This window comes from Pelophylax lessonae, assembly GCF_965119305.1.
Source record: "Pelophylax lessonae genome assembly, chromosome: 12".
Lineage (NCBI taxonomy): Eukaryota > Metazoa > Chordata > Amphibia > Anura > Ranidae > Pelophylax > Pelophylax lessonae.
In genome coordinates, this window is record NC_138779.1 from 92,952,901 (window position 1) to 92,980,371 (window position 27,471).

General features: G+C 38.4%; 1 protein-coding gene across 2 annotated transcripts in view; it reads left to right on the forward strand.

Annotated features, from left to right (window-relative positions):
- Window positions 1-27,471, forward strand: part of LOC309568082 (myosin-binding protein C, fast-type-like) — a 236,518-nt gene that overhangs the window by 192,907 nt on the left and 16,140 nt on the right. For both annotated transcript variants that reach the window (XM_082273655.1, XM_082273654.1), the window contains exons 20-25: window positions 2,467-2,655; window positions 3,672-3,806; window positions 4,692-4,859; window positions 9,412-9,500; window positions 14,654-14,849; window positions 24,985-25,124. In XM_082273655.1, the coding sequence (XP_082129781.1) occupies window positions 2,467-2,655; window positions 3,672-3,806; window positions 4,692-4,859; window positions 9,412-9,500; window positions 14,654-14,849; window positions 24,985-25,124 (917 nt within the window). The remainder of the gene's footprint in view (window positions 1-2,466; window positions 2,656-3,671; window positions 3,807-4,691; window positions 4,860-9,411; window positions 9,501-14,653; window positions 14,850-24,984; window positions 25,125-27,471) is intronic.

The window sequence follows — 27,471 nt, forward strand, 5'->3', positions numbered from 1 at the left end:
ATCAGCAAAGCTGTGGTCTGCTGCACATGTGTTGAAAAAAGCCCACACCAATGAACTTTTCGAAGTCGGGGAGTTATCAGTGCCCTGCACCCGTGGAGCTCTGTGGTGTGATGGAAAAGGGTGGCTGCCCTTAAGCCAGCCCCTGGAGGACCTCCTGCCTCATTGGAGTTGTGCCGCCTCCTCTTCCTCACTTTCCTCCTCTATTCTCTCAGCACCCAAGTATGGTCAGTGACCTGATCATCCTCTCCCTCCTCATCACTGGAGCAAACTTGGCAGTATGCTGCAGCTTTTGAAACATGACTGCTAGTTTCTTGTCTGTCATTGTCACCCCCTCTCTCTAGGCTCACGGTATTCCCTTCCTCAACCTGGGAACCAACATCCGAACATTCAAATAGCTGTGCATCCTCCAGCATCATGTAACTGACACTATGATTAAATAATTTAGGTGACTCCTCCGTGCACGATGGTGAGGCTACGGAAGGGGTAGCTGTAAACAAGGAGCCTGTGGAAAAAGCCGCTTTGGCAGCTGCGGTGGAAGGCAAACTAGTATGAGCCTGGGTGACAGAGGATGAGGAGGATGAGGACAGCTTTGTTATCCACTCCACCAACTCTTCTGCATGTTGTGCCTTATTAACATGGCCAGCATCGGAAAAAAAGGACAAGCATGCCCCGCCTGCAGAGGATGCACCATGTCCGCGACCACCAGGTTTCACTGTGGACACAGAGGCTGCTTGCCCTCTTTTAGTGACCTGTGAGCATCTGCCTCTCCTTGTTGGCCTTTTGGACATAATGGAGTTTTTTGAGGGGTTTTTATACCTATTTATTATAGAATGTGTGATGGAAATATGATGCTTGGGTGCAATACTTTTGTGCTTGGTGCACTAAAAGCCATTTTATTATTGTTTTTTTTGGGGGGGGGGGGGTTTATTACTTTTTATTATAGAGTGTGGGAAGGGAATATGATGCTTGGGTGCTATACTTTTATACTTGGTGCACTATAAACCATTTTATCATATATATTTTTTTTTAGTAAAGAAAAACGTAATAAAGCCAAAAAAAAAAGAAAACCCCTGCTGATGCAGAAGGAATAGCACCTGCGACGCAAAAGGGAGGACAGCAATTATGCCCTAAATAAAATTAGTGCTGCTGCCCACAAAAAAACCCACTGCTGAAGCAGAAGGAATAACACCTGTGACACAAAAGGGGGAACAGCAGTTATGCCCTAAATACAATTAGTGCTGCTGTGCCACATAAAAAAAACCCCACTGCTGATGCAGAAGGAATAGCACCTGTGACACAATAGGGGGGACAGCAATTATGCCCTATTTAAAATTAGTGCTGCTGTACAACAAAAGAAAAAACCCACTGCTGACGCAGAACTTATAGCACCTGCGACACAGAAGGGGGAGTACTAAAATTTCAGTAACAGTACCTAATGCTGCTGCTGCTGTAAAAAAAAAAATATAGAAATGAAAAGAAAATGGGATCAGTGGGGTGACACGGACGTATTGTATACACCAACACTTCAGTGGCCCCACTACACTGTGTTATACAAAAATCAGCCCTACACTACACTGTACTGCAGTACACTGTGTCATACATGAATCATGAATCAGCACAGCACTACGCTAACTGACTGCCCTACACACAAGTACTACACTAAACTGACTGCAGTACACTGTGTTTTACCAGAATCAGCCCTAAACTACACTGCACTGACTGCATTTAATATGAAAGCGCAATCCACAAACTACCTGCCTAATCTCTACTCCTAATCTCCACTAACACACTACACATGGCTGCCGTGTAAGCAGCCTTATACAGTGTGGGGCGTGGACTTAGCCCGTGAGCCATGATTGGCTAAAGGCACCCTGCCGTTGGCCAATCATGGCTCTGACAGGACATTGTGCTGTGATTGGCCGAAGCATCCAGGTCAGGCGCATGCTTTGGCCAATCACAATCACTTAATGCACTGCAATCGTGTAATGCTTTATGGGGCACTCATCAGTGGGCGAACTTCGTGCCGAGTGCCACAAATTTCAGCCCATCCCTAACTATGAGTTTTGATCTTTTAAAGTGGGATTAAAGAGCTGGAATATACCATCCACTGTATGCATGTTTGGAATTTATTCCCTAAGTAAGCGCTTTTGGCCACTCAGTAGTATTAGGGTCACTGTCCTGTGGTAAGCATTAAATTTTACTCCTGTCCCTACTGAAAACCTGCACTTTCATGGACTTTTTTGCACACAAGAGCATTTGATTGTGTGGCATTTCATTTTTCTACAATTAGTCACTACTATATGTGGAATATCAATCTCTTTATTTAAATATAAAATGTTGGTTTACAAACTGTTATAAAATTAACATATTTTGATAGTGCTGCCCATTATGCATTGTTATAAAATATTGTCCATTGTATGTATTAGATTTGATATTAATAAATAATATTGTGCATCTTTTCTTCAGGATATCTTATTGAAAGGAAAAAGAAAGGCAGCCAACGGTGGATGAAGATGAACTTTGACCTTTACACAGACTTAAGTTACCAGTCAACAAATATGATTGAAGGAGTATTGTATGAAATCAGAGTCTTTGCTGTCAACGCTATAGGCATTTCACAGGAAGCTAATACCACTAATCCATTCATGCCAATTGGTAAGTGAATTTTTGACAATGGAGGAAAAATTCAATATTGAACATAAAACAATTAGAAATAGCTAGGTTTGTGGTCTATATGATAATGATATATATGAAGGGGGGCATTCTGTCTTATGTGGGTGAGAATCCTATCTCAGGAGGCATCTTTATTCAAAGTCAAAGTTCTCACGTCAATGGTTATTAAATGTTTCCCACGTCATACTAGTGTATTCAAAGTTTCCTATATACTAATAGTACTACATTATTTCTTGAAATATTTTCATTCTCCTTAGTTCTTGCTCAACAATTACACAAAGAACTTAGTGCAGGAAATTACAATAAATTATCTGAGTCTTTGCAAGTCCTTTAGAATAAGTCCTCAGACTTCTTTCCCTAATATCTTTTTCTTGTGCAGGTCAAAATTGTCCCTTACAGCTCAAGAGTCTTTATCGCTGCAATGATTGCCCCTATTGTAGGCACCCATTCTCAGTGGTAGGAGCAGATAGGGATAATGTTGTGTGGGGAGGACTTGAAGTATGGGGTAAAGCTAAGAAATAGTAAAGTAAATGCCACATAGGAACAAACTTCCCTGACTGGACATTACAGTATAACGATGGAAGGCAACATCTTTACCAGTTTAAATGTCAATAGTACATAATAGAAACATATATTAATTTAATGCTTCAAAGTATGATTAGGAAACATTTGTGCTTCTTAATTTGAAAGTTTCCTGGTTAACATGAAAAACTGCTAAAATTATCAGATCCATGTATGATACAGTTTCACTCAATTTCAAAATTTCAGTTTGGGTGGGCACAAATGGAATGAATCTCACGCTTTTAAACATTTAATTTCTTTGCTACTCCAATGTTAGGATTCCCTAGTAGCTGTGGCTCTACCTTTTTGGATGTCACTCATTCAGGACTTCCAAGCTATTACATTTTTTATATATTAAAGGATTTCAAAGGCGGCATGATCACCATTATGATTTTGTAATAATTATTGAATGATAATGCTGTAAATTTCCTTTTTAGCTCCTACCAGTGAGCCTCTGCATTTGAAAGTTGAGGATGTCACAGATACCACTTGCACACTGAAATGGAGACCACCAGATCGCATTGGAGCTGGAGGAATAGATGGTTATTTGATTGAGTACTGCAAAGAAGGATGTAAGTAAATGGTATATGATCTAATGTTTGTGCATGTGTGCAAAATCAGAATAAGTCATAGAAACGCTTTTTAAAGGGTAAAAATGTATTTGTTTAATAGACCTAAAAAGATAAGTGCAAAAGCAAACATATAGGCAATGTCAAACATCATTGCAAAGAAACAAAGACCCACAGAAAAAATATCCAATTTGGTGTTTTCATGGCAAACTCTAGGTCCCTTATAGGGTATTACATAACGTGTGGCAGAGGATTAAATGGAGTCGACCTGGGACCACACAGGAAGTGTATCTCATTTGTAGAAGAGGTCTTTGGTTCAGATCCAGATCATGAGACAACCCCAACTTTATGGGCATCTTGTTTTAAGCACCTTTCACTGCTGCTTGCAGACCTTTTTAATATGGTAAATGACTGAAAAGTTTAGAGTCTGTGTGAAACCAGATCATCATTTTGGTGACTGACTAGTGGTGTGGCTCTCCTATATAAATCTATTTAGCATAAAATATTGAATGCTTCTGCATTTATTATGATACAGTTGTCTTTATCATTTATTCTCCTAACCTCCTACGTGAACCCTTTACATATGGGAATACCAATCCATATACCTGGTGTAAACTAACTGGGAGGTTTGGGTAGCTGTAAACCTGAAGTCAGGTCAGATCACTTTACTACAAAACATATCTGCATGGATGAACAAGTATGTGTACTTGTACAGTAAAGGGCCCCTCTTGGGTTTCTGGGCCCCATACCAGTTCTAGATTTTCTATCACTAAAGCAACATTTATATATTTAAGATGTCATAACATTTTTTAAGAAATAGCTTTAGTTTTAATCCGTATGTATGTTTTATTTCTTCTATTGTTTTTACACCTCTGTAATATCTTTTAGCTGATGAGTGGGTTGTGGCCAACACGGAGCTGGTAGAAAGATGTGGATACACAGCAAAGGGTCTACCAACAGGAGAAAAACTTTTTTTCCGCGTAACTGCAATGAATATTGCTGGTAAAAGTGAGCCAGCTGTTCTGGGGCAGTCAGTTACAATTCGGGAGATTGTGCGTAAGTTGCTTTTTTTTATTTTCCATAAACCTAACAGTGAGCCTAACGATTCAAATTCAAGAGATAGAACACCCTTATTTAATCATTCAAACATGAGCAGATAATAGTTTTGTATAGCTCTCTATGACTGTAGAGGGAAGATATCTGGTAAGGAATGTCTGGCTCTGTGCTTCCTCGCTACGAAATCTTGCTGGTTAACATTGCTGTTAAATGTGGAATATCATTCTATTACTTCCTAATGTAAAATGCAGAACATTTTGGTGCAAGAGAGAGATATAAAACACTTGAAGTTTTTTTGCTTACAATAGACTTTAACCTTTAGGGTTATTAGGGTTATACTGTCCTCTACAGGAACAATAGACACTGACAACCAAAAAAACTGTTATTCAGCACAGGATTACCCAACCCCATTCCAACATGCCTCAGTTTTGTAGCAAAATAGTACTGACAGCATGAACACATACCTGTGTCACTCAATCGACTTCAATAATATAATTTTATTAGGATACTATTTTTTATCTTCTCCACTGTGAGACACAAAAATATTTATGTCGAGATGCTCAAAAGCAATCCAACAGAAGGGTGGAGGACATAAAAAAGAAATGCTCACAGGCCAAAGACACACCGGAGATTTAGGGAGTACTGCCTGCAGTTCAAAAAGCCTTAAGGACCTATGTCTGAAGCTGAAATTAAATGAGGCTGAAACATCTACATGGTAGAACTTTGAAAACATGTGAAGAGAATGCCGGGTGGCACGTGGCAGTCTTTCAACAGTTTCTGGATAACAGAAAGCACTCAGAGGTCTAGCAGAGTATACCTTGAAAGAAAAAGGCAAAAGTCAAAGGATGATGGTGTGCCTGAACCACCTTGAGATGGTGGAACGAGATGCCATAGCACCCTTTTGGGGTCTACCCAGGGTGGCAAATGGAAAATCAGTTTTCCTCTATTGTGCGGAATTTTTCAGGCAATTTATATGATAATAAAATACTAAAGTTTGAAAAAAAAAAAAAAACATGATACATCTTTATTTATACGTATAAGTAAAAAAGTCTTACAAATACACGATGTCAATAGATCATACTATATTACGGCATTCCATAAACCAATACAGCAAAATATCATAAAAAGGTAGTCCAAATACAATGATTCAATAGATGATACAGTTGTGGTAGTTCCAGCTATTAGTTTCCATCCGTGTCGCTTCAATTACAATGGATGTAATGGCAGTACTGGAAAATTCCAACTCGTTTCAACGTTTAATTGTCTTTCTCAAGGAATTAGTTAACCACTTTGAATCCATGTAATGGAAGCTTAGTACACCTAATGGAAGCTTAGTGCACACTTTTGTGCCAATACTCCACACGAAAGATGAAAAGAGAGGATCAATAGGAGGACTTCACGACTCAAGGTCCTTGTGTATTAGGTCAGGATGAGCCAGGTGCACCCCAAAAGGTAAGGTGTACTAAGCTTCCATTACATGGATTCAAAGCGGTAGATATGTGGGTGTGATTCTCACGCTGTCCTGTGATGTATATAAGTATATGTACCCTCAATGCCGCTAGTACTGTTGCTGTTAACCCCACAGTTACAGAAATGAGATAAAAGGGGGGGGGAGTACCGCGCTTCAAGGGTGATGTATAGTATAAAGTGGCTCAGTAATAAATAATAGATAAATTGATAAATAGTTCCACTGATTACTAATGTGTTAATTAAATATAGTAAGATAAATCATATGATGATAAAATAAAGTGCTAATATTGGTAAGTGTATAAAATCATATATAAATCTTTATCGTAAAAACCATATACGGTATTTTCTTAGATTATAAATAAATGCATATCAAATAACAAAAGGTGCTTATTATTGATTCTGTATATAAATAAAACTCTATAAAGGTGATAATCACATGCCAATAAAGTGCTCTGTGCAAATTAATGACTTCTTTAAATTAGATTTCTCAATATATATCAAATGTGATTAGATGCCAATGTGCATCATAAAGTGCTCAAGTGTCCCAAACAATAAAAAAGTAAATCTTCCTCTTCTGTGTATTAAAGTAACTTTTCTTCCACCTCTACACCTTGTGCATAAGGGTGCTCTTTGGTGCTCACCACCTCTAGGTGTGCTAAATGCTCACCTCCATGCCTCAGGTAATGTGCCTTTTAGATCTATTAAGGGCTCCAATCCTTTCTCCTCTCCTCCTCTGAAATTATAGGATAGGTAAAGGGGATGGTTGTATGCTCCTACTTGCAGGGATCAAGTATGGGTTCAAAATGCAGAACACCATTTGTCTTTATGCAAACCACAAAAGTTAACAGGATAAAGCCAACATTTCAGATGCTTACCTTGCAAAGGTGGTGACTACAAGCAATACCATCTTGTAGATTAGAATAGAAAAAAGGAATGTCCCTGGTAGGTTCAAATAGCAGTTTCCAAACCACAGAGAAAACCAGATTCAGATCCCAGGGAGTCACAGGGGAACAGACAAAGAAAGCATGGGTGTCCCTCCTGTACAAGGTCTTCAAGGTTCAAGTGGAGAGGGCAGCAGACTCTGAAAATATAAGAGAAAGGGCAGAAACCTGACCTTTGAAAGTGCAGAGAGCCAAACGATGGCCCAGACCCAACTGTAGGAAGCAGGGTATTTGTGGCATGAAGAAACTGCAAAGATAAAAGACTCATGCCAAGTGAAATTGCCTTCCAGGTATAGTATTATACCTTGCAGGAAGTAGACTTGTTAAGCTTTTAGCATCATATGAATCATAGAATTAGATATGTCTCACTCAGAACCTGGGCTTAAGCCATATTGTTGAAGTCAGTGATCATGAAGCTGGATCGTGAATTGGTTCTTGGGACAAAATATCCTGAGAACCTGACAGAGCCTCCGGAGCATCCACCTGGAGTCTGACAAGGTCAGTGTATCACATCCGCCAGGGCCATTCTATAGCAATAAGGATCACCAGAATGCCAACTGCCTTGTTCCTGTGAAGCAGACAAGCAAATAGTTTCAGGCAAGGAAGAACAAATATCAGGGTTTACTGATCTCATGGAATCACCAAAGCATCCACTGCTTCCACTAGAGTATCCCTGTACCTGGTGACAAACCTGTGTAGTTTTTTGTTGGACGCGAAGGTCCAACTCCATCATCCCCTCCCTTAAGTTGTTTTCAGTGAAGATTTCTGAAGGTTCAGGAATTACTTTAACTGCTGTAACTTCTGAAAGTCAAAGCCATGATGTCCCACAGAGCCACCAATGACTGTACACTTAACAGGAGGTTGCATATATAATATAGTAAGATGATACTATTTCCCATTATTGCACCAGTCTTAGTTTCCCATGCTATATCATATTTCTAAACTTGTTATATCACATCTGAGTAAAATCATCTATTATCATTTTTCTGTGGAGATATATAATATTACAGATATGTATATAAATTATACTTTATTTTTGCATACATTATTATGTCTAAGGTACTATGTACCATGCGATAATTCTCATTTATAAAACATGTTAAAAATGTATGCTTTCAGTAGAGTTTGCTTGTCCATCCTCTCTTATTAGAATTCGCTGCAACACCCCTATTTGATCAGTGGTAGCTGCATTTTAATTAGTACCTCAGGCTCCAACACCTTCTTTCTTCATCATTTAATTATTGTTACAGTTGTACAGCATGTGAACATAATTTATTGTTGGGACTAGTGTCCTTTTTGTTTTTACAGTTGGCTTTTCTCTTTCTCTCATTACCCGAGTGCCACAGTATTTTGTTTTGTTTTCTGGTGCTGAACGGGAACAACTGCTGCAAGACAACAATGAGAGACTGCAAAAACTAAACTCCCCAAGTACAATAATATAACAGAGGTCTGGTATTATTCAAAGTGTAAAATGCATAACACGGTGTATACATTGACACTCGGCCTGCAATAATAAGGGCTTGTGCACGCACATTGTCCATGAAATGGTGAAGTGTGCCAATTTTAAACAGGTAGTGTGTCACTGATGTTACCAGCATCCATTGTGGCAGAAAGGTTTATTTATCCAGTTGCTTCTCAGGCTGCCTATGGGTGGTATACTTGCTAGTATACAGTATAGTATGCACATGTGTGCACTTCTGTGTAGGCTTTCTTGTGCATGCATTTCCATAAATGTCTGTGTGGGTAATCTCAGGGTTCACAACCACTGTTCTCTTATCAAGCTGGTGCAGCATGCAGAAGCTGGGAACTTCACATCAATACAAAAAAACACTGCTTTGTAATAGGCTGGCAACAATCTCCATTTCTCTTGTAGGAGGCAGTAAAATTGGGCAGTCTAAACATTTCTGTGTGTCACAGAAAAATTACAGTTGCCTGGCTTTATGACTCACTGAGCTAAACCAAATATGGAGCCAGTGAGGTCAGAGTTAATTCAGGACCAGCTACCTCTACATACTTAGGCCAGGTATTGATTGGCTACATACTATTCTCAGATGATTGTTGAGAGCGTAACAACACACAGTTAAGTATTCAGAATGTAGGGTTATGTATTTATTGTTGTGCTTTGTTATTTTCTTTAACAGAATCACCCAAAATCAGATTACCACGACTGCTAAGGCAGACATTCATTAAGAGAGTAGGAGAGCAAGTCAACCTACTTATTCCCTTTCAGGTAAGATGAAGTTGTGCTAGTGTGTGTATATAGGTTTTTAAAACCAATTAAATTCAAATGTCAAAAAAGAAACACTATCTTACAGACACACAGTACTTGAGGCAGATTTCGAAAGGGAGGTGAGGGTTCCCTGAATCATCATACTTCTTCAGTGCATGTGCCCATGCTGTCCCCCCTTCTTTAACTCTGGTCAGCATCAGACCAAAATCTCTCCCTTTTCCAGACAGCTGAGATCCCCAGCCCCCCCCCCCCCCATTTATGGGCTTTCCTAACTGATAAGTCTACTACAGGATACCCCATTCCCCCCACACACACCTGACTAAATAGTACCACCAGCCCAAGCAGATCCGTTTGAGAATCTCTTGACTCAGGATACTCTACAGAAGCCTCTTTCCTTTCTGATTGATCATTTATGAGAACAATGGTGGGCAGATCTTCTGTCTCTGGTCCAGAATGATTGAGAGGATTGTCTTGGAGACTGTAATAAACTAATAAATTGATACAGATGAAATGTCTGCAGTAGAGTATACTATACTCTCTAATCGCTACATAGGATATATCCTGAGAGGTCACCCATCTACCCCTGCTGTTTGATAGCACTAAGCACATATTTTCATATGTTTTGGACCTGTCCTTAGTTTTCTCAGTTCTGGATGGAAATTTTTTACCTCGTCAACGTCCGTCTGCAACTGAACCTGCCAGTGTTCCCTGAGGTGGCATTGCTGGGTATACATGATGATGCCCAGAGATCCCACATGCTAAATTGTTGATTTCTTACCTCCTCTACTATGCCAAGAAGGAAATCCTTTGTAAGTGGAATTCTTCCACTCCTCCTACTTTTTTGTCATGGGAATACTCAATCCTGTCTTACCCTTATTTGTTCTGAAATGAGTTTGAAAGCCTTGGACTGCCCAGTAGGTCCTATTTCTGCTCAGCCTTTTTTTTTCTTCTCCACCCTTTCCACTCCCCCCTCTCTCCATTCCATCATGTTTATGCTTTCTAACAGGTCACTTTTTAATGCATGGAAATATACAGTATATGGTTGACACTGTGAGATTGTTCAATGCAACCCGTGTATCTTTTCTGTATGTTGTGCCATGTCTTCCGCGTCATGTTTTGACCTTGCTAGTTTGGTTCTTTGTCTGTTATTGTTACCTTTTATATGTGTTCCAATGGACATCTCCTTGTTTGTAAAAAAATAAAAATAAATAAAAAAGTATCACCAGCCATTTCGTGTACAGTTTAGCAGGGGGGGGGGGGGGGAGGAGGCAGCGGGGCAGCCCTCTGCCATGTGACAGAGTGAATTATTTGCAGAATAAAAACAGAAGTTTGCCAACCCACTGGATTTTTACTCACAAAATGTGAAACATTTACTGACAGAATGCATTTTCTACTGACAACCTGAAATATGACAGAGACTCCTATTGGAAACTAACAGAATAGATTATCAAAGAATATAAATTCGATATAAATATTGACAATTCCCATAACATGCAATCTTCCTAGTTTTACAATAATAAAGACAAAACCGTATGACAGAATGTGAGCATGACTAGGATTATGGAAGATCTGAGAAACCCTAGCATGGAGCTGAAAAAAAAGTCCTGTGAAATGCATAGCACACTGTGATAAAGCTTAGTCATGGTCAGGTTGCATCTAACAACAGTGTGAGTGGCTTAAAGAGGCATGATTAACCAGTTCTGGACCAGAAGGATTTGCCCGCTTAATGACCAGGCCATTTTTTGCGATACGGCACTGCGCTATTGTAACTGAAAATTGCACGGCCATGCGACGCTGTACCCAGATAAAATCATTGTCCTTTTTAACCACAAATAGAGCTTTGTTTCGGTGGTATTTGATCACCTGTGCGATATTTTTTTTTTTGCGATGTAAACAAAAAAGAGCGACAATTATGGAAAAAAAACAAGATTTTTTACTTTCTGCTATATAACATTCCCCCTCCCAAAAAAAATAAAAAATTTAAAAATCAAATGTTTTCATCATTTTAGGCCAATATGTATTCTGCTACATATATTTGGTAAAAAAAAAAAAAATCCCAATAAGTGTAACAAACTAGGGGAAATAGTTATGTAATTTTTATAATTTTTTTATTTTTTTTTTACTGGTAATGGTGACGATTATTGATTTTTAGCAGGACTGTGATATTGCAGCGGAAGGATCGGACACCTAAGTGACATTTTTTACATTTTTGGGGGGACCAGTGGCATTACTGTTACTTTACTAATGACACTGGCAGGGAAGGGGTTAACACCAGGGGCAATCAAAGGGTTAAATGTGTCATTAGGGGGTGATTTATAACTGGGGTTGGGAAAGGGCTTTCTGCATGAACACAGAGACCTGTGTTCCTAAATAAGAGAAAAACAAGATCCCTATAATCATAACTGACAGAACAGTGGTCTGCCATGTTTACAACGGCAGACTGCCATTCTGTCTCCTCGGGGAGCGATCACAGGTTCCCGGTGGCAAACGCAGCCGCTGGAGCCGCTGATGAGCTTCCCTTGTGTTCCCCCGGTTGTGGGCGAGCACAAACGTGCCTCCGCTAGCGGTCCCATAAAGCGACGTACAGTTACGCCATTTCACAGGACAGAGCCGACCTGCCGCAGTAAAACTGCGGTGGGCGGTCGTTAAGTGGTTAAACAGAACCTGGGCCTAGTCCCTGCATATAGTGCACACCTATTCTACAGTCATTGTGCCCACAAAATACTCCTAATTACTGTGCCACAAGTGACTGTCTCATGAACAAACATAAACCCCAGGACAAAGGAGCTAAAAAAAATAAAAAAATATTTTTCAATGACATATGCTTTTCTGCATACAAAGGAATATAACTTTGACTGAGCCTTCCTTAAAGAAGAACTTCATTCAATAAAACAAGCAACTGTTATAGCAGAACTGAAGTCCCACTGTAAAAGAAAACAGTGAGTAGGCAGGCTTTTATTGCAGAAGAGGCAAGCATTGTCTCTTCTGCAATAAAATCCCCCCACCTGCCTGCTTGCCATCTCCTCCAGCATTGTAAACGAAGCGATGCATGCGCAGCTCAGTTTACGCTGTTGGGCCGTTCTCCAGGTGCTGAGATGACGGCCTCCTGTGCATGTGCATGAGTAACCTTATCCCCATGCCAGCCAAAGAAGAGCCCCAAAGACCAGCACTCAGAAGAAGAAGATTTAGGCTTTAGGACGATGATCCCTTTGGTCAGAACCATGTAACACACAATATAGTGTACATAGTGTCCAACATAGAGTATAGAGTGCAGGAGCGGGGGGAGGGAGACAGGGGGCACAGAAAAAGAGAGGAGAGGGGGGAGAAGAAGGGAGGGAGAGGAAGAGAAGGGGAGAGGGAGAGGGGGATGGAGAAAGTGGGGGAGAGAGAGAGAGCAAGAGGGAAATAAGAGGGAGAGAGGGGAGAGAGGAGGGGAAGGGCAGAGGAGAAAGAGAAAAGAGGGGGAGTGTTCACTGAACAGACTACCCATTCACCAATTATAGGCCCTTCAGGGCAGAGACTGATCTCCACAAGCCTCAGACAGCAGCAGCAAGCAGTGAGGATCTATAGCTGTGCACTGTGTGGTAAAATCTACTGCCCACATGCCCACACAACCCCATTCACAAGCACAGCATTGCTATTCATTGCACACCAGGGGTTGGAGTGGGGGCAGACACAGAAAATAGGGTGGGAATCAGAGCAGATCCATGCAGGGCATGGACTTTTAGGGTTGACAACTTTTGGTTAGAGGTTGGGTTGCAAACAAGCTCTACACATCTTCTGCTTTTAAGAGTGCATTTACTGATATCTACTCAGGCAGAACATTTTTAAGGGTGAAGCAGCATAAATCCTCACGCACACTGGAATTTTTGCTAACTCTCCTAAACTCCTTTCCTCTTGGCAGCAAAGCTTTGGCTGAAAAAACACTTGATGTGTGTAAATTTGTATAACACACTTAGGTGCATAAATTGCTTGGGCACTAATTAATGTCATTGGCCAGAATAATAATTTATTCTGGCCTTTGAAATTAATAAATGCTCAATCGCTAAGCGTGCCTAGTTCTTGGCCTCATTTACATGCATTTAAGGTGTGTCAAGCGTTTTTCTGCCAAAACGCTGCTGCTCCTGGATGCCCTGGCTCTGGGTGTTTTTTCCTGCCTCTATGCGCCCCTTGCCTCTAAACTATAAACTCCTGTGTGTGCATGGACATATAGGCTAGCATGCAAAGGTGTTTAGAGGCTTGGTAAAAAACACACAAAACGCAAAAAGGAGCAGCAGAAAAGATGTCCTGTGTATAAGGCCGTAGGATTGATCCTGCGATGTATAGACTGATTTTCCTCTTTCAGTAGATACTGGTGCAGGAGAAACTACTGCATTGACCTGTATATATACACTGCCTGGCCAAAAAAAAGTTGCCACCTGAAATCAACTAAGCAACTAACTAAACTAAGCATGCAGTAACTCTCCTATTTGATAGTTAATGCATGTGCCCAAAGAATGAGGTTAGCTGACTACCTGAATATACTGAATGACCAGGTTATTCCTTCAATGGATTTTTTTCTTCCCTGATGGCATGGGCATATTCCAAGATGTCAATGCCAGGATTCATCGGGCTCAAATTGTGAAAGAGTGACTCAGGGAGCATGAGACATTTTCACATATAGACTGGCCACCACAGAGTTCAGAACTTAACCCCATTGAGAATCTTTGAGATGTGCTGGAGAAGGATTTGTGCATTGGTCTCCCATCATCAATACAAGATCTTGGTGAAAAATTAATGCAACGCTGGACAGAAATAAATCTTGTGACATTGCAGAAGGTTATCGAAACAATGCCACAGTGAGTGTGTGCCGTAATCAAAGCTAACAAAATATTAGAGTGTGTGACCTTTTCTTTTTTGGTTACGACTTTTATTTTGGCCAGGTAGTGTATAACAGCATTTTGAATGTAAAGCCGCACTATGCATCTTTTTTGTCTGGTCTTCTAAGATCTACAGCATGTCCACTTTGAGAAGATTTGAGTCCACTGAGTGGCTGTTGTGAACTGTGGAAAGCTGTGAAAACAGTGATGAAATGGACACGAGGTGAAGCACACATCTCTTGCAGTCTTTTGAGAATTCTTAATATTGTGTTTTCTCAACCCTTTTTATAACAGGGAAAACCAAGACCAAAGGTAACATGGAGTAAGGAAGGCCAACCGATAGATACAAAGCAAGTCAGCATAAGAAATTCAGAATCAGACACCATTTTGTTTATAAGATCCTCTGAACGGTCTCATTCAGGAAAATATGAACTATCAGTTCAGATCGAGAACATGGAAGACACAGCAACGGTTAATATCCGTATTGTCGGTAAGTTGTAAATTCCTGTAAAAATACTTGGAATAAAGTTGTCATTAGTGATACGCAAATCTGCCTGGGTTTGATTTGGCAGGGGAAACCTGAAACATGAAATTCAGGTTTGAACTTAATCCCATTGAAGCCTATGGAAGAAGGGGGTGAATCTTGTAAATTTTTGCCAATGTTTTGAGGGCTAATAGGCAAACTACTGTCATTTTGCAAAAGGCATGGGAAGGTGGGCAGTGCCATGGGGACATACACCAATGCAAAAACATGTTTTTAAAAATACTACAGTGGGGAGAGAGTCTTTCCCTGTGGCTTTGAGGGCCACATTGAAAATATGGAAATACTTCAAATAACATGCTTGCAGGGTGCCTAAAAGCTGTAGGTAATGTTACGGAATTTTACAGTTTTCACGAATAGTCTCAGTGACAACGTACACTGACAGAACATGCTTGGCTTTTATACAGCAACAGAACCCCAATGTGATTCATTTCAGTTTTAAAGAAAGGCTTTTTTCCAGATAGTTATAGCAGTAACACATGTTTTTACATTCAATAATAATAGTCCCACTTTGGCTGGCAGTTAGAAACTGGCCAAAGGAATTTTTTATTTTTTTATCAGTAGATAGGATTTTTACTACAAGAATTAATATACTGCAGAGGAAACAACAATGTAAAAATTGACTAGCAGCAGGACAGCTTTAATTAGAGATAATAGGTCTAATTGATGTATATCTTTAAGTAGGTGTGGTGAATGTAAGTAATAATGTATGAGGTTTGTTGACCTTTTTTTTTTTTCCTTTTAAGCAATGCAATGGCGTGCTATGAACAAAAGGCTGCTTAACCACTTTAAGACCAGAAGGATTTGCCCCCTTCCTGACCAGGCCCTATTTTGCGATTCGGCACTGCGTTACTTTAATGATGCTGTACCCAAACAAAATTTATGTCCTTTTTTCCCACAAATAGAGCTTTCTTTTGGTGGTATTTGATCACCTTTGGGATTTTTATTTTTTGCGTTATAAACCTATAAGCAAAAAAAAAAGAGCAACAATTTTGAAAAAAAAAAAAACATTTTAGGCCAATTTGTTTTCTGCTACATATTTTTGGTAAATTGTAATAAGTGTATTTTGATTGGTTTGCACAAAAGTTATCGCGTCTACTAACTACGGGAAAGATTTATGTAATTTTTATTGTTTTTTTTTTTACTAGTAATGGCGGCAATCTGCGATTTTTTGCGAGACTGCAACATTGCAGTGAACAGATCGGACCCCTAACTGAGATTTTTGACACTTTTGGGGGTACCAGTGACATTGCTACAGTAATCAGTGTTAAAAATATGCACTGTTACTGTAATAATGCCATTGGCAGGGAAGGGGTTAACCCTGTGGGTGATCAAGGGGTTAAATGTGAGCCTAGGGGAGTGATTATAACTGTGGAGGGGCGTGGCTTCTGATATGACCATAGAGACATTTGATCCACTGGAGCTTCTGGCTCCTCCTCTCTGGCCTGTGCTCCCATAGGAAGTCACCTTCTATGGGGGCACTCATGTGAACTCGCTCCCAAGTCCTCACGGTCTACATCTATAGACCTAGACAGCGGGGCTCAACCCAACTCCCCTCTCTCTCGTCACTGGCTTTGATTGACAGCAGTGGAGCCACTGTCTCAGCAAAGCCTATGTGACCAGGAAGTAAGAGGAGATGGGCACAGTGACCCCTCGAATGAGGGGTCAGGTAAGTGTAAGGGAGGTTGAGGGGGGATACTTTTACATAAAAAAAACTTATGTTATTGCAAAGAATACATTAAGATAAAAAAAAAATATTTAGGCTTTATAACCACTTTAACCTAAAATAAGGACCCTATCAACATACCATGAATAAAAGTTTGCTATGAATGGGACTGCAGCTAAAAGTGCAGCTCCTATTGGTTTTGTTGTCGTTTTTGTTGTTTTTTTGTTTTATGTTCCAGGTTTTGGAAAACATTTTTTATTTTTATTTTGGTCAGGTAATATGCCAGCAGATGGAGCTCTATAGTCTATAGTAAACCAAGAGAAGGTACACCCTCCATTCACTGTGTCTGCTCATTTGGGCTATCTGGCATTTCAATAATATACTGTATGTGTTTATATATTCATTTAAACTCCTTTTAGTTTTGTTTGTGATTTCTGCCCCTTTCCCCACCCACTATTGTTCAATATCTTTCAAATTTTAACTGAAATGTTACCATATCTTAAGCTGCCCATATAAGAGTCCTTCATCTACACAATTAAGAAGGTTGTAGGAACCAACCCGCCAGGACATTGTACCCGCAGCAGTCAGAATACACTGATGCGCAACTGCTGTTCGGCAAACATTTTCCATCATGTCCCTTTGACAGTCGATCTCAATAAATAGCCAGCTCTAAACTATTTCCCAAATGCTCCCAGATCTGTACTTGTATACTGTATATATTGTATTTGGTCTGTTAGAAAGGTCCAGTTCTAACGTTGCTATATTTGCTAGTTTATATATCTGCTACATATGTACATATTTACCTATTTTTTTTTTTTTATATTTGTCACACCCAAATGATTCAGATCATCGAACAAATTTTAATATTACATAAAAATAACCCGAGTTAATATAAAAGGCATTTTTTAAATGATGATTAAATGTATTAAGGGAGAAAAGCTGTCCAAACTTGCCTGGGCCTAAAAAGTAATTGTCCCCTAAACCTAAAAACTGGTTGTGCCCCTCTTGGCTGCAACAACTGCAATCAAGCCTTTGCGATAACTGGCAAAAAGTCTTTCACATCGCTGTATAGGAATTTTGATCCACTCTTCTTTGCATTCAGCCACATTGGAGGGTTTTTAAGCATGAACGGCACCTTTAAGGTAATGCCACAGCATCTTAATCAGATTTAAGTCTTTGACTTTCACTAGGCCACGCCAAAACCTTAATTTAGTTTTGTTTTTGAGCCATTCTGAGGTGGATATGCTAGTGTGTTTAGGATCATTGTCCTGCTGCATAACCCAAGTGAACTTGAGCTTAAAGTCATGAACTGATAGCTGGACATTCTCCTTTAGGATTTTCTGGTAGAGTGCAGGAATCATGGTTTCATCAATTATGTCAAGTCGTCCAGGTCCTGAAGCTACAAAGCAACCCCAGACCATCACACTACCACCACCATGTTTGACGGTTGGTATGATGATCTTTTTATGAAATGCTGCGTTCATTTTATGCCAGATATAACGGGACGCACACTTTCCAAAAAGTTAAACTTTTGTCTCATCACTCAACAGAATATTTGCCCAAAAGTCTTGGGGATAATCAAGATGTTTTTGGCAAATGTGAGAGGAGCCTTTGTTTTCTTTTTGGTCAGCAGTGACTTTCACCTTGGAACTCCTTCAATGGATGCCATTTTTGCCAGTCTCTTATTGTCGAATCATAAACACTGACCATATATTAGAAAGACAGAAGTGACCAGCGCTATGGAATTGTGTGAATACCGTGTGTAAATAATAAGGTGTAAGCTGCCAGCAACCAAACCCCAAGGGGTTAAAATAAATGAAAGTGCAAAGAGGTTGCCACGGCGCTACCTATAGGTGACAGAGTGTCAACTAAAGCAATATGTGCTTCAAAGTGATAAAGTTCAGAATTAGTGCATTGTAATAAATAAAATAAGTGCACAAATAAATATTGTCCCACTTGGGAAAAATTCCAGCTGTGTATAGTGACTAGCGTGCAAAGTGCTCATGTGCAAATGAATAAATAAATAAATCAACAAGAGTGAGAAAAGAAGTGATAATTTATTCCAAAGGTTAAATACAGTGCAGAATATATTGAACCATCAGTATTACTGAAGATAAAACCTGATAAATTAGTGTTAATAAATTAGGGGAATTCTTATAAGGTGCAAGTAAATAAACCATTGTGGTTCCCCTTCTCCTTTTTTCTATGAAATCCACTGGCGTGTGCCTGCTCGCCTGAGGGAAGGAACCCCTGGAACCTCGCTTGATTCGTTCCATTACAAACACTGAAAACAGGTTGTATACAAGTTGCGACATCTAGTGGCCACACAGGTGGATGCAACCTTTTCTTCAGCACATTGGGAAATTCTTGTCACCTTTTTATTTACTTGCACCTTATAAGAATTCCCCTAATTTATTAACACTAATTTATCAGGTTTTATCTTCAGTAATACTGATGGTTCAATATATTCTGCACTGTATTTAACCTTTGGAATAAATTATCACTTATTTTCTCACTCTTGTTGATTTATTTATTTATTTGCACATGAGCACTTTGCACGCTGGTCACTATACACAGCTGGAATTTTTTCCAAGTGGGACAATATTTATTTGTGCACTTATTTTATTTATTACAATGCACTAATTCTGAACTTTATCACTTTGAAGTACATATTACTTTAGTTGACACTCTGTCACCTATAGGTAGCGCCGTGGCAACCTCTTTGCATTTTCACTGACCATATATGATAACTAAAGGCAAAACATATTTTTTAGTTTTGAATAGAGTGGAGATGGATTAGAATGCTTGTCAGTTTTATTGCTGTCTTTGCCCCCAGAGTCGCCCTCTGTTTGTCCTGTTGACCATTATCATTGAATGTGAAAGTAAAAGAAAATCCCATATAATTTGTGTTGTCCCCAGAGAAGTAATAGGGGGAAGATCTTCCAATGGGGACTAGTTCTGGTCTCCTGGGGGTCCCCAAAGAATTCCCTTAATTTGCAGGGATTTCTTCTTACTTCCGGTTTGGCTATGGGACAGGAAGTGAAAGGAAATCTGTATAATGGGACACAGATGATAAAAAAAATCTTACAGGGGTTATAACCTTCCCTTGCTCTATCCAAAATAAACAAAAAAAAGGTTTTGTCTATAGTTCCACTTTAACTGAGGCAAGTGAGACCTGAAGTTCTTTAGGTGGTGTTCTGGGTTCTTTTATGGCCTCCTGGATGAGTCACCGTTGTGCTTTTGGCATGATTTTGGTAGGTCAGCCACTCCTGGGAAGGTTCACCACTATTCAAAGTTTTTTCCATTTGTGAATAATGACTCTCACCGCGGTTCACTGGAGTCCCAAAGCTTTAGAATTGGCTTTGTAACCCTTTCTAGATGTATGTCAATTACTTTGTTTCTAATCTGTTCTTAAATTTCTTTAGATTGTGGCATAATGTGTTGCTTTTTGAGATCTTTTAGCGTGCTTAACTTTGTCAGACAGCTTCTGTTTAAGTGATTTCTTGATTCAACAGGTTTTGTAGTAATCAGGCCTGGATGTGGCAAGCAAAATCTAACTCCGAATTCCATAAAATGTGGTCCATTCATGATTTAGCGGGCGCGGGCAATTACTTTTTTATGTAGGGGCAGGCAGGTTTGGACAGCTTTTTTTCCTTTTATTAAACTAAATCATCATTTAAGAACTGCATTTTGTAGTTATCTTTGTGTAATATTAAAATTTGATTAAAGATCCAAATCATTTAAGTGTGACAAATATCCAAAAAAAAGGAAGGGGCAAATACATTTTCACAGTACTGTAGATTGTAATTACTTATTGTTCTCCTTTCATAATAAAGTGATGCTTCAGAGCTTCAGAAATAGTAAAATCAGCACAGCTGATGAATAACCACTATGGACATAATAAATACAAAAAAAAGCCAACTGGATAGTGTATTGCTCCTAATACGTGTTGCCTAAAGAGGTTTTCTTCAGTGACATTGACTTTTAGTAAGACACTGCTGATCTACCATTACATTGACTGTACATTGAGATAAGGCAGACTAAGGTTCACCTATTGTGCTGTACTTCTAAGCAGAAAGCACAGCATACATGTAAAAACAAATATCGATGCTGCCGTGTACATTTAGGATTAAAAGTTAAGTACAAAGTTTTTGAACACCCCAGCTTATATATACTGTAAAGTTACATAGATAGTTGAAAAAAAGGCACAAGTCTATTATTATTGATTTGCTTAATTTAAATAATATAATTACATTCACTTGTTATAGCTGCAAATCAGTAAATATAGATTAGGACATTTTTTAAAGTAAAGTCTATTTAGTTCTCTATTGCATTCCATTATCACCAGTTAGTCAAAGCAGTTTAAATACATTCTACTGTAGAAAGACACTTATAGTGTTACCAAATATATTTCACAGGCTTAATGCATGTAGACCGTCTGACTAACATTGCTCAAGTCTGTCTTCATATTGCTGACTGATGCAAGCGCAACATTTAAAGTTCACGAGGTCGGAATATCTGCAAAGATCATATTCCCTTATCTGATCTATATATATCTAATCCTAGAGGATAATATCCAGTTATGGCTTCTAAACCAAGCTCATGGAAGCTGCAAAATGTGAAAGGAGGATTATATGAATACATCTAAATTCTGATTTTAAATTGCATGAGCTTGGAAATAGGAAAATGATCCTCTTTATCTGAGGCAAACTTTGTTGTTTCCTATTCTGCTTTGCTGTAATATTGGTTTATGTAAAGTATGTAGCAGAACTAAGCTCCTAAAAGTAAAATATTCATATGCTTTATGTAAGAATTAACCACTTGCCGAACAACCGCCATCGTTCTACTGCGGCAGGTCGGCTCTATTATGCAAAAAAAAGTACCTGTATGTCGTTTCGTGTAACAGACAGTGGCAGCACATGCGCTGATTGGCCAGAGGGGGAGCCAATTAGCGAGTACAGTGGCTGCGATGTCCACTGGCCAGCTGTGATCGTTCCCCATGGAGACAGAATGGCGCTCTGCCTATGTAAACAAGGCAGAACACTGTTCTGTCACAGATGAACTCAGGGATCCTGTATTCCTTCTATCCAGGTCTCTGTGTTCATCTTTTGAGTACATCCCCCCCACAGTTAGAAAGCACTCCCTAGGAGCACAGTTAACCCTTTGATCGCCCCTGGTGTTAACCCCTTCCCTGCCAGTGTCATTAGTACAGTAACAGTGCACTTTTTTAGCACTGATTACTGTAGTAATGTCACTGGACCCCTTAAAAGTGTCAAATGTGTCAGTTAAGTGTCCGATCTGTCCGCCGCAATGTCACAGTCCTGCTAAAAATTGCTTATCGCCGAAAATCGCTAAAAATTACATAATTCTATCCCCTGGTTTGTAGATGCAATAACTTTTGCACAAACCAATCAATATACACTCATTGGGATTTTTTTAACCAAAAGTATGTGGCAGTATATATATTGGCCTAAACTGATGAAAAAATGTGATTTTTTTTTTATTGGATATGTTTTATAGCAGAAAGTAAAAAAATATATATTTTTTTTCAGAATTGTTGCTATTTTTTTTTTGTTTATAGCGCAAAAAAAAACAAAAAAAAAACGCAGAGATGATCAAATACAACCAAAAGAAAGTTCTATTTGTTGGAAAAAAAGGACATCCATTTTATTTAGGTGCAGCATCACATGACCATGCAATTGTCAGTTAAAGTAAGGCAGTGCCATATCGCAAATATGGCCTGGTCATTATGTAGTAAAACCTATTGCCCCAATAGGTATTGTAGGTAATAGGTATTACCCCAATATTTTATATTCATAATGCAAAGTAGTAGAATAGAACAGATGTCGGTAGTGTTGCACGGTGTCATGTGCTTCATTTCATGCATGCGCAGTATCATTGACATTTTCAAAATGGTGGTGTGGAAATAAGGACCTAGGCAGCACAGAGGCAGTACAAAAATAGGTGAGTATGAGTTAGTATGCTTGTTTATTTCCTGCCTATGCAGGTATACAGGTGGATAGAGTAGGGACTCTTCCACTATGCTACATTTATAAAATATCACAAAGTTGACACTTTTTATAGACCTACCTCAATGGAGAACATCTTTTATTATACTAAAGGACTGCTCCGCAATCAGCAACTGTTAAAACAATAAGCACTTTGATAAAAAAGCACAGCTAACAAAGTGCAGCAGTCTGGACTGTAAAATGTACAGCACAGTATACAGGGCACAGTGCTCAGCAGCATGACCTGTGATGGCCTGGCAAGTATATAGTATATAGAATCTGATAAATTCCAAACTTATTTTCCTGAAGACGCCTCTGAACTTTGTCAGAACAGAGCACACTTATTTAAGCCACCACATCGGTTATCCCATGATTCACCCCCCCCTCCCCTTTTTCCTTTCTCTCTCTTCTTTGTTTCTTACTCTATACACTGGGTATGTTTCTACTCCTTCCCGTACCCATATTGCTCTTTGTTTTGGGGCTTTACCCCTCTTTAATAGACAAAGTCTGTTACCATATAATATTGAATAAAATAGCAGTAAATATAGTAAGCGCACAAATCAAGTGTAGCAGCTGGCGTGCAAGGTGACTGGACGCAAGGTGACTGTACATTGTGCTGCAGAACATTTATGTGACTATGTGTAAAGTAACCTTACTATAGGATACCTATAGCGCTTGCTTTATAAAGTGCAAATATGTGTTATAATTTAATAAACAATCCTATAATCTTACAAAAATTTTAAAGTGCATATTTTTGTAAGATTATAGGATTGTTTATTAAATTATAACACATATTTGCACTTTATAAAACAAAGCAAGCGCTATAGGTATCCTATAGTAAGGTTACTTTACACATAGTCACTAGCGCTCTACTATAGCAGCTGCATTTTACCCCTTTATTTTATATATTTTCACATTTGGATAATTTTAATTTATAGGTTTATCCATTGGCGTGGGAGATATACTATTCAGTGAATCATACCTCTGCAGTACATTTATGTAATTTTAATATTTTTACAGTGAATACTACACTGTATAAGCTTTCTCTGGGCCCCTGGCTGGTGAGCTTTTTTACACCTAGTTTGCTGCTTTGTAGAAGTAAGTATATATGCTGCTTATGTGATGAACTGAAGATAGCTGACTAGTGATCATTCATTGAAGTCTGTATATGTCTCATTTCTAGTGAGTGCATAGTTTGGGTGAAGGTTCACTCGTGTGGACATTCATCATGTACTTTGGTGTTATCTGGTGGACATCATCTTTGCTTGATACTCTTTGACTTTTGGTGAACGCATTGCACACCTATTGATTAAACACTGAATGGACTTTTTCACATTTCATGGACTTTTTTTTTTATATTGAATATCATTTTATTTCACCATCACTTGGATTGCTTTATTGAATTTATTGTTATTTAATTTGTAATTTTCCCTTGAGTTTATTCCCTGTACTTGATTTCTCTTGCAACTATGTAAACACTATATCATTATTATGTGTAAATGGCATATAGCTGCCTGTACTTCTATTGTTCATATCATGCCAACCTCAGCTGAAGTGTTAAAACTCATGTGATATGCTTTGTCATGTTTTTCATTAATAAACACTGAGTTGACCAAAAACACCATCCTTAAGGAAAGTAAGGATATAATCAACTACTTGAAAGTGATAATTAGGATGAAAAACAAATGTATGCAACAGTAGTCATAGTTCCTTTGTACATAATTAAGCACAGAGAATATATGAGGGCAGCTCAATGGGGACTGCAAATATAAGAAGACCAACTTCATAAATTAAAAGTATTCCAAACAGTTTAGAATTTGAAATATGTAGAAATTATTTTTGGAATGGTAGTATATGTGATGGGAGCAATGTTTGTCCCTAGCCTAGTAATCTTGTTCATCGCTAAGTTGGAAAATTATCAGATTTTTAGAAATATGTGGGGATAATTTGAGATCATGGAAAAGATTTGTAGACATAGTGTGGTGAAAAATTTATGAAACTGGTAGAAGTCATTACTAAAAACTGTTTAAGCACATCTTGCACTGGGCATTTTATTTCGAAGGACAGATTTAATGTTTTAGATTGGACCCTGTTTTATGACATTCGCAGTTTCATTTGTACTGGTATACAGTATATTGTTACAGCGCTTTATGATTGTTACAATTGCAATGCATTTGTGATAATTGTATGTTTTAGGTACTTTTTCACGCTTACTTGGCATGTATTTTATTTGGGAACAATAAGAGAACTGGGTTTTACACTTAATTTTACATGTTTAAGTAAGCAAAGATAGGGAAGAGGAGAGGTAAATTAATTTTAAACATGTAATAATAAAGCAAAATATAGTCTTTAAATAGTAAATCCTACTACAGTTTTAGGGCATTCCTAATAAATTAGTTATGTTTTACAGATAAACCCGGTCCAGCTATGAATGTAATGGTCAAGGAGATTTGGGGCTTTAACGCTCTTGTGGAATGGCAGCCCCCGAAAGACAATGGAAATTCTGAAATCACAGGATACACAATTCAGAAAGCTGATAAAAAGACAATGGTGAGTATTTGTTTATTATTATTTTTTTTAATTCTTTGCAAATTATTTTCTTACCTGGAACCAGTAGCAAGTACATCAGTAATTTGCCTCAACAGTAATGAAATGCAATTTTAAATAAAGCAAAGCATTTTTCCCATTCCAGAAGACATTCCTATTACATTCACCAACTGAACAAATGCCTTGCTGAAGTTTAAATTGGATTGAAAGGCTATGTATTCATGCAAATGCAACAGTTTTTATATTATCATCAATGTAAAATGATAGCTAGCAATAAAATGCTCAAGTTGACCACACAATTACAGTCTGATTTACAATCTATTTACAATCTATTTACCAACTATGTAATCTGTGTTAATTAACTGAATAAAAACTGAAGTCAATTGATTACGTAGAGCTTGGCACTACAATAAATTGGAGATTGTATAGTTATTGCACTGGCAAATTATAAAATGTACAGTATGGACAACTTTACACATTTTATAATTGCTATTATATGTTAGGTACACAAAATGTTACACCTTTATTCAGAATCAGATTCCTTGTTACTAATCATTCCTACTGAAGACAGAATTATCTGAATACCCTACCGGAGTAGACCTCTATATTCTGCTAGTTTTTGGCATCCTTCAGGAGGATACTTCACATATATATGGTCAGAAGAAGATATTTTCTTTTTTTTTTTTTTTAGATATTTTCTAATCCGTAAACTGGCTATTAACACCCCACACATTGCTAAGACAAGTGCAATATTGAGTAAAAAAATGTGATAATAAACACAACCCCAGCAAAGGATGACAACTTTGCAACAAGCCATAATTAAATGTCTGCCCTGCTAAAGCTGTCTTGGCTAACTGTAAAGCAATTGTGAGAGTAAATACGGTAACGTAACGGTAGAGTAAATACTGTTTACTATACAGCTATGATAGAGAAGGCCATTGAAATATTTTTATGAATGGACCTATTTATTTGTGAGCTGTATAGCAAAACCCAACTGAATATGTTTTGAAAGGGCACAAACAAGAACAGTGATGAGTGACCGTTTTGTCATTCACGCTCTGTACATGAATAGGTATGTACTTACAAACATGAAATGCATATTCTTTAAACCACCTCAATATCAGCTTGTTACATCCCCTTTATGTTCAGGTTTCATTGCTGTGATAGTTTTACTGACAATTAATCACCCGTGACTTTTGCCTACGCTGCCTGCATTGGGTGCACCATATTAAACAAAAAGTTTTTTTTTAAAACCACCTGCCAGAATAATGGCTCCTTCTAGAGGCTGTTTTACTACAATGACTGGTGAGGCGAGGGTTAGGTTAAAGTTCAAATAAAAAAGAAAAAAAAAAAAGATTTATTTTTCAATTTTTGCATATTTTTCTGTTTGAGGTTTATTAGACAATAGAAAAAAGTCCAAATAATAACTTAAAAGGGAGACAGTAACACAAGCATCTGCCCAAAATTAAAAATGCAAATGCTACAAATCTTTAGATCCTTTTTTTTTTTCTTTACTATTGTCTAAAAAACCTTAATTAACATTTAAATATACAAAGCAAGCAAGACCCTGTCTCTTTGTATTATTTAAGTTGCTAGTGCTGGATATACAAGGATGCAAAAGGGGCAAATTGCCCCAGCGCCCCCCCAACCCCCCACCAGAAAGGTCCCCAGCCTTTCTTTATATAATTAAACTTATTTTCCCTTGAGTCTTCAGTAGTGTGTTTGTTGAAGAAACTAACCAGTTTGCAGCCTTTGTCAAGCTCTGGCCATGTCTTACCACATCTCAACAAGCAGTCTTTTTACATGATGAAGGGCTTGCTGATACCGTTTCAAGTGTTATTGTAGCTTTTAGAATATATTTGATTATGATGATTACTAGTTGTTTGGGAGAAAGGTCATTCAGCAAATTGACACTGATAAAGAATTATCTAAGAACCAGGATTACTCTTGAAAGAAATGCTCTGTGCCTACTTGCTGTCAAGAGCAGTGTCCCCAAGATAATACAATTGGATGACTTAGTTAAGGATTTTGCAGATGCTAAGTGCAGGAAGAAACTTTTTGTAAATATTGTTGTGTGATGTGTAATTGTGATGTATGACTTGCCAGTTCCAAATTTCCCAGTGTCACAAGTGGTGCTCAAATGTGGGCAAAGTAATGGTAGAGTTCTAGATCCTTGCATGCCTAAACAGTGGGTGTTGCCAGAAATTCTTTCTGCTCTGCAGTGTGTGCAGCAAGTAGTGTACCTGAAAAACGAAAAGCATTGTGTTTTTCAGCCTTTAAAGAGACAGTGACTGTGAAGATGGGATGGTCAAAACACAAAAAGGAAGCAATGTTTGCTGAGATAAGAGAC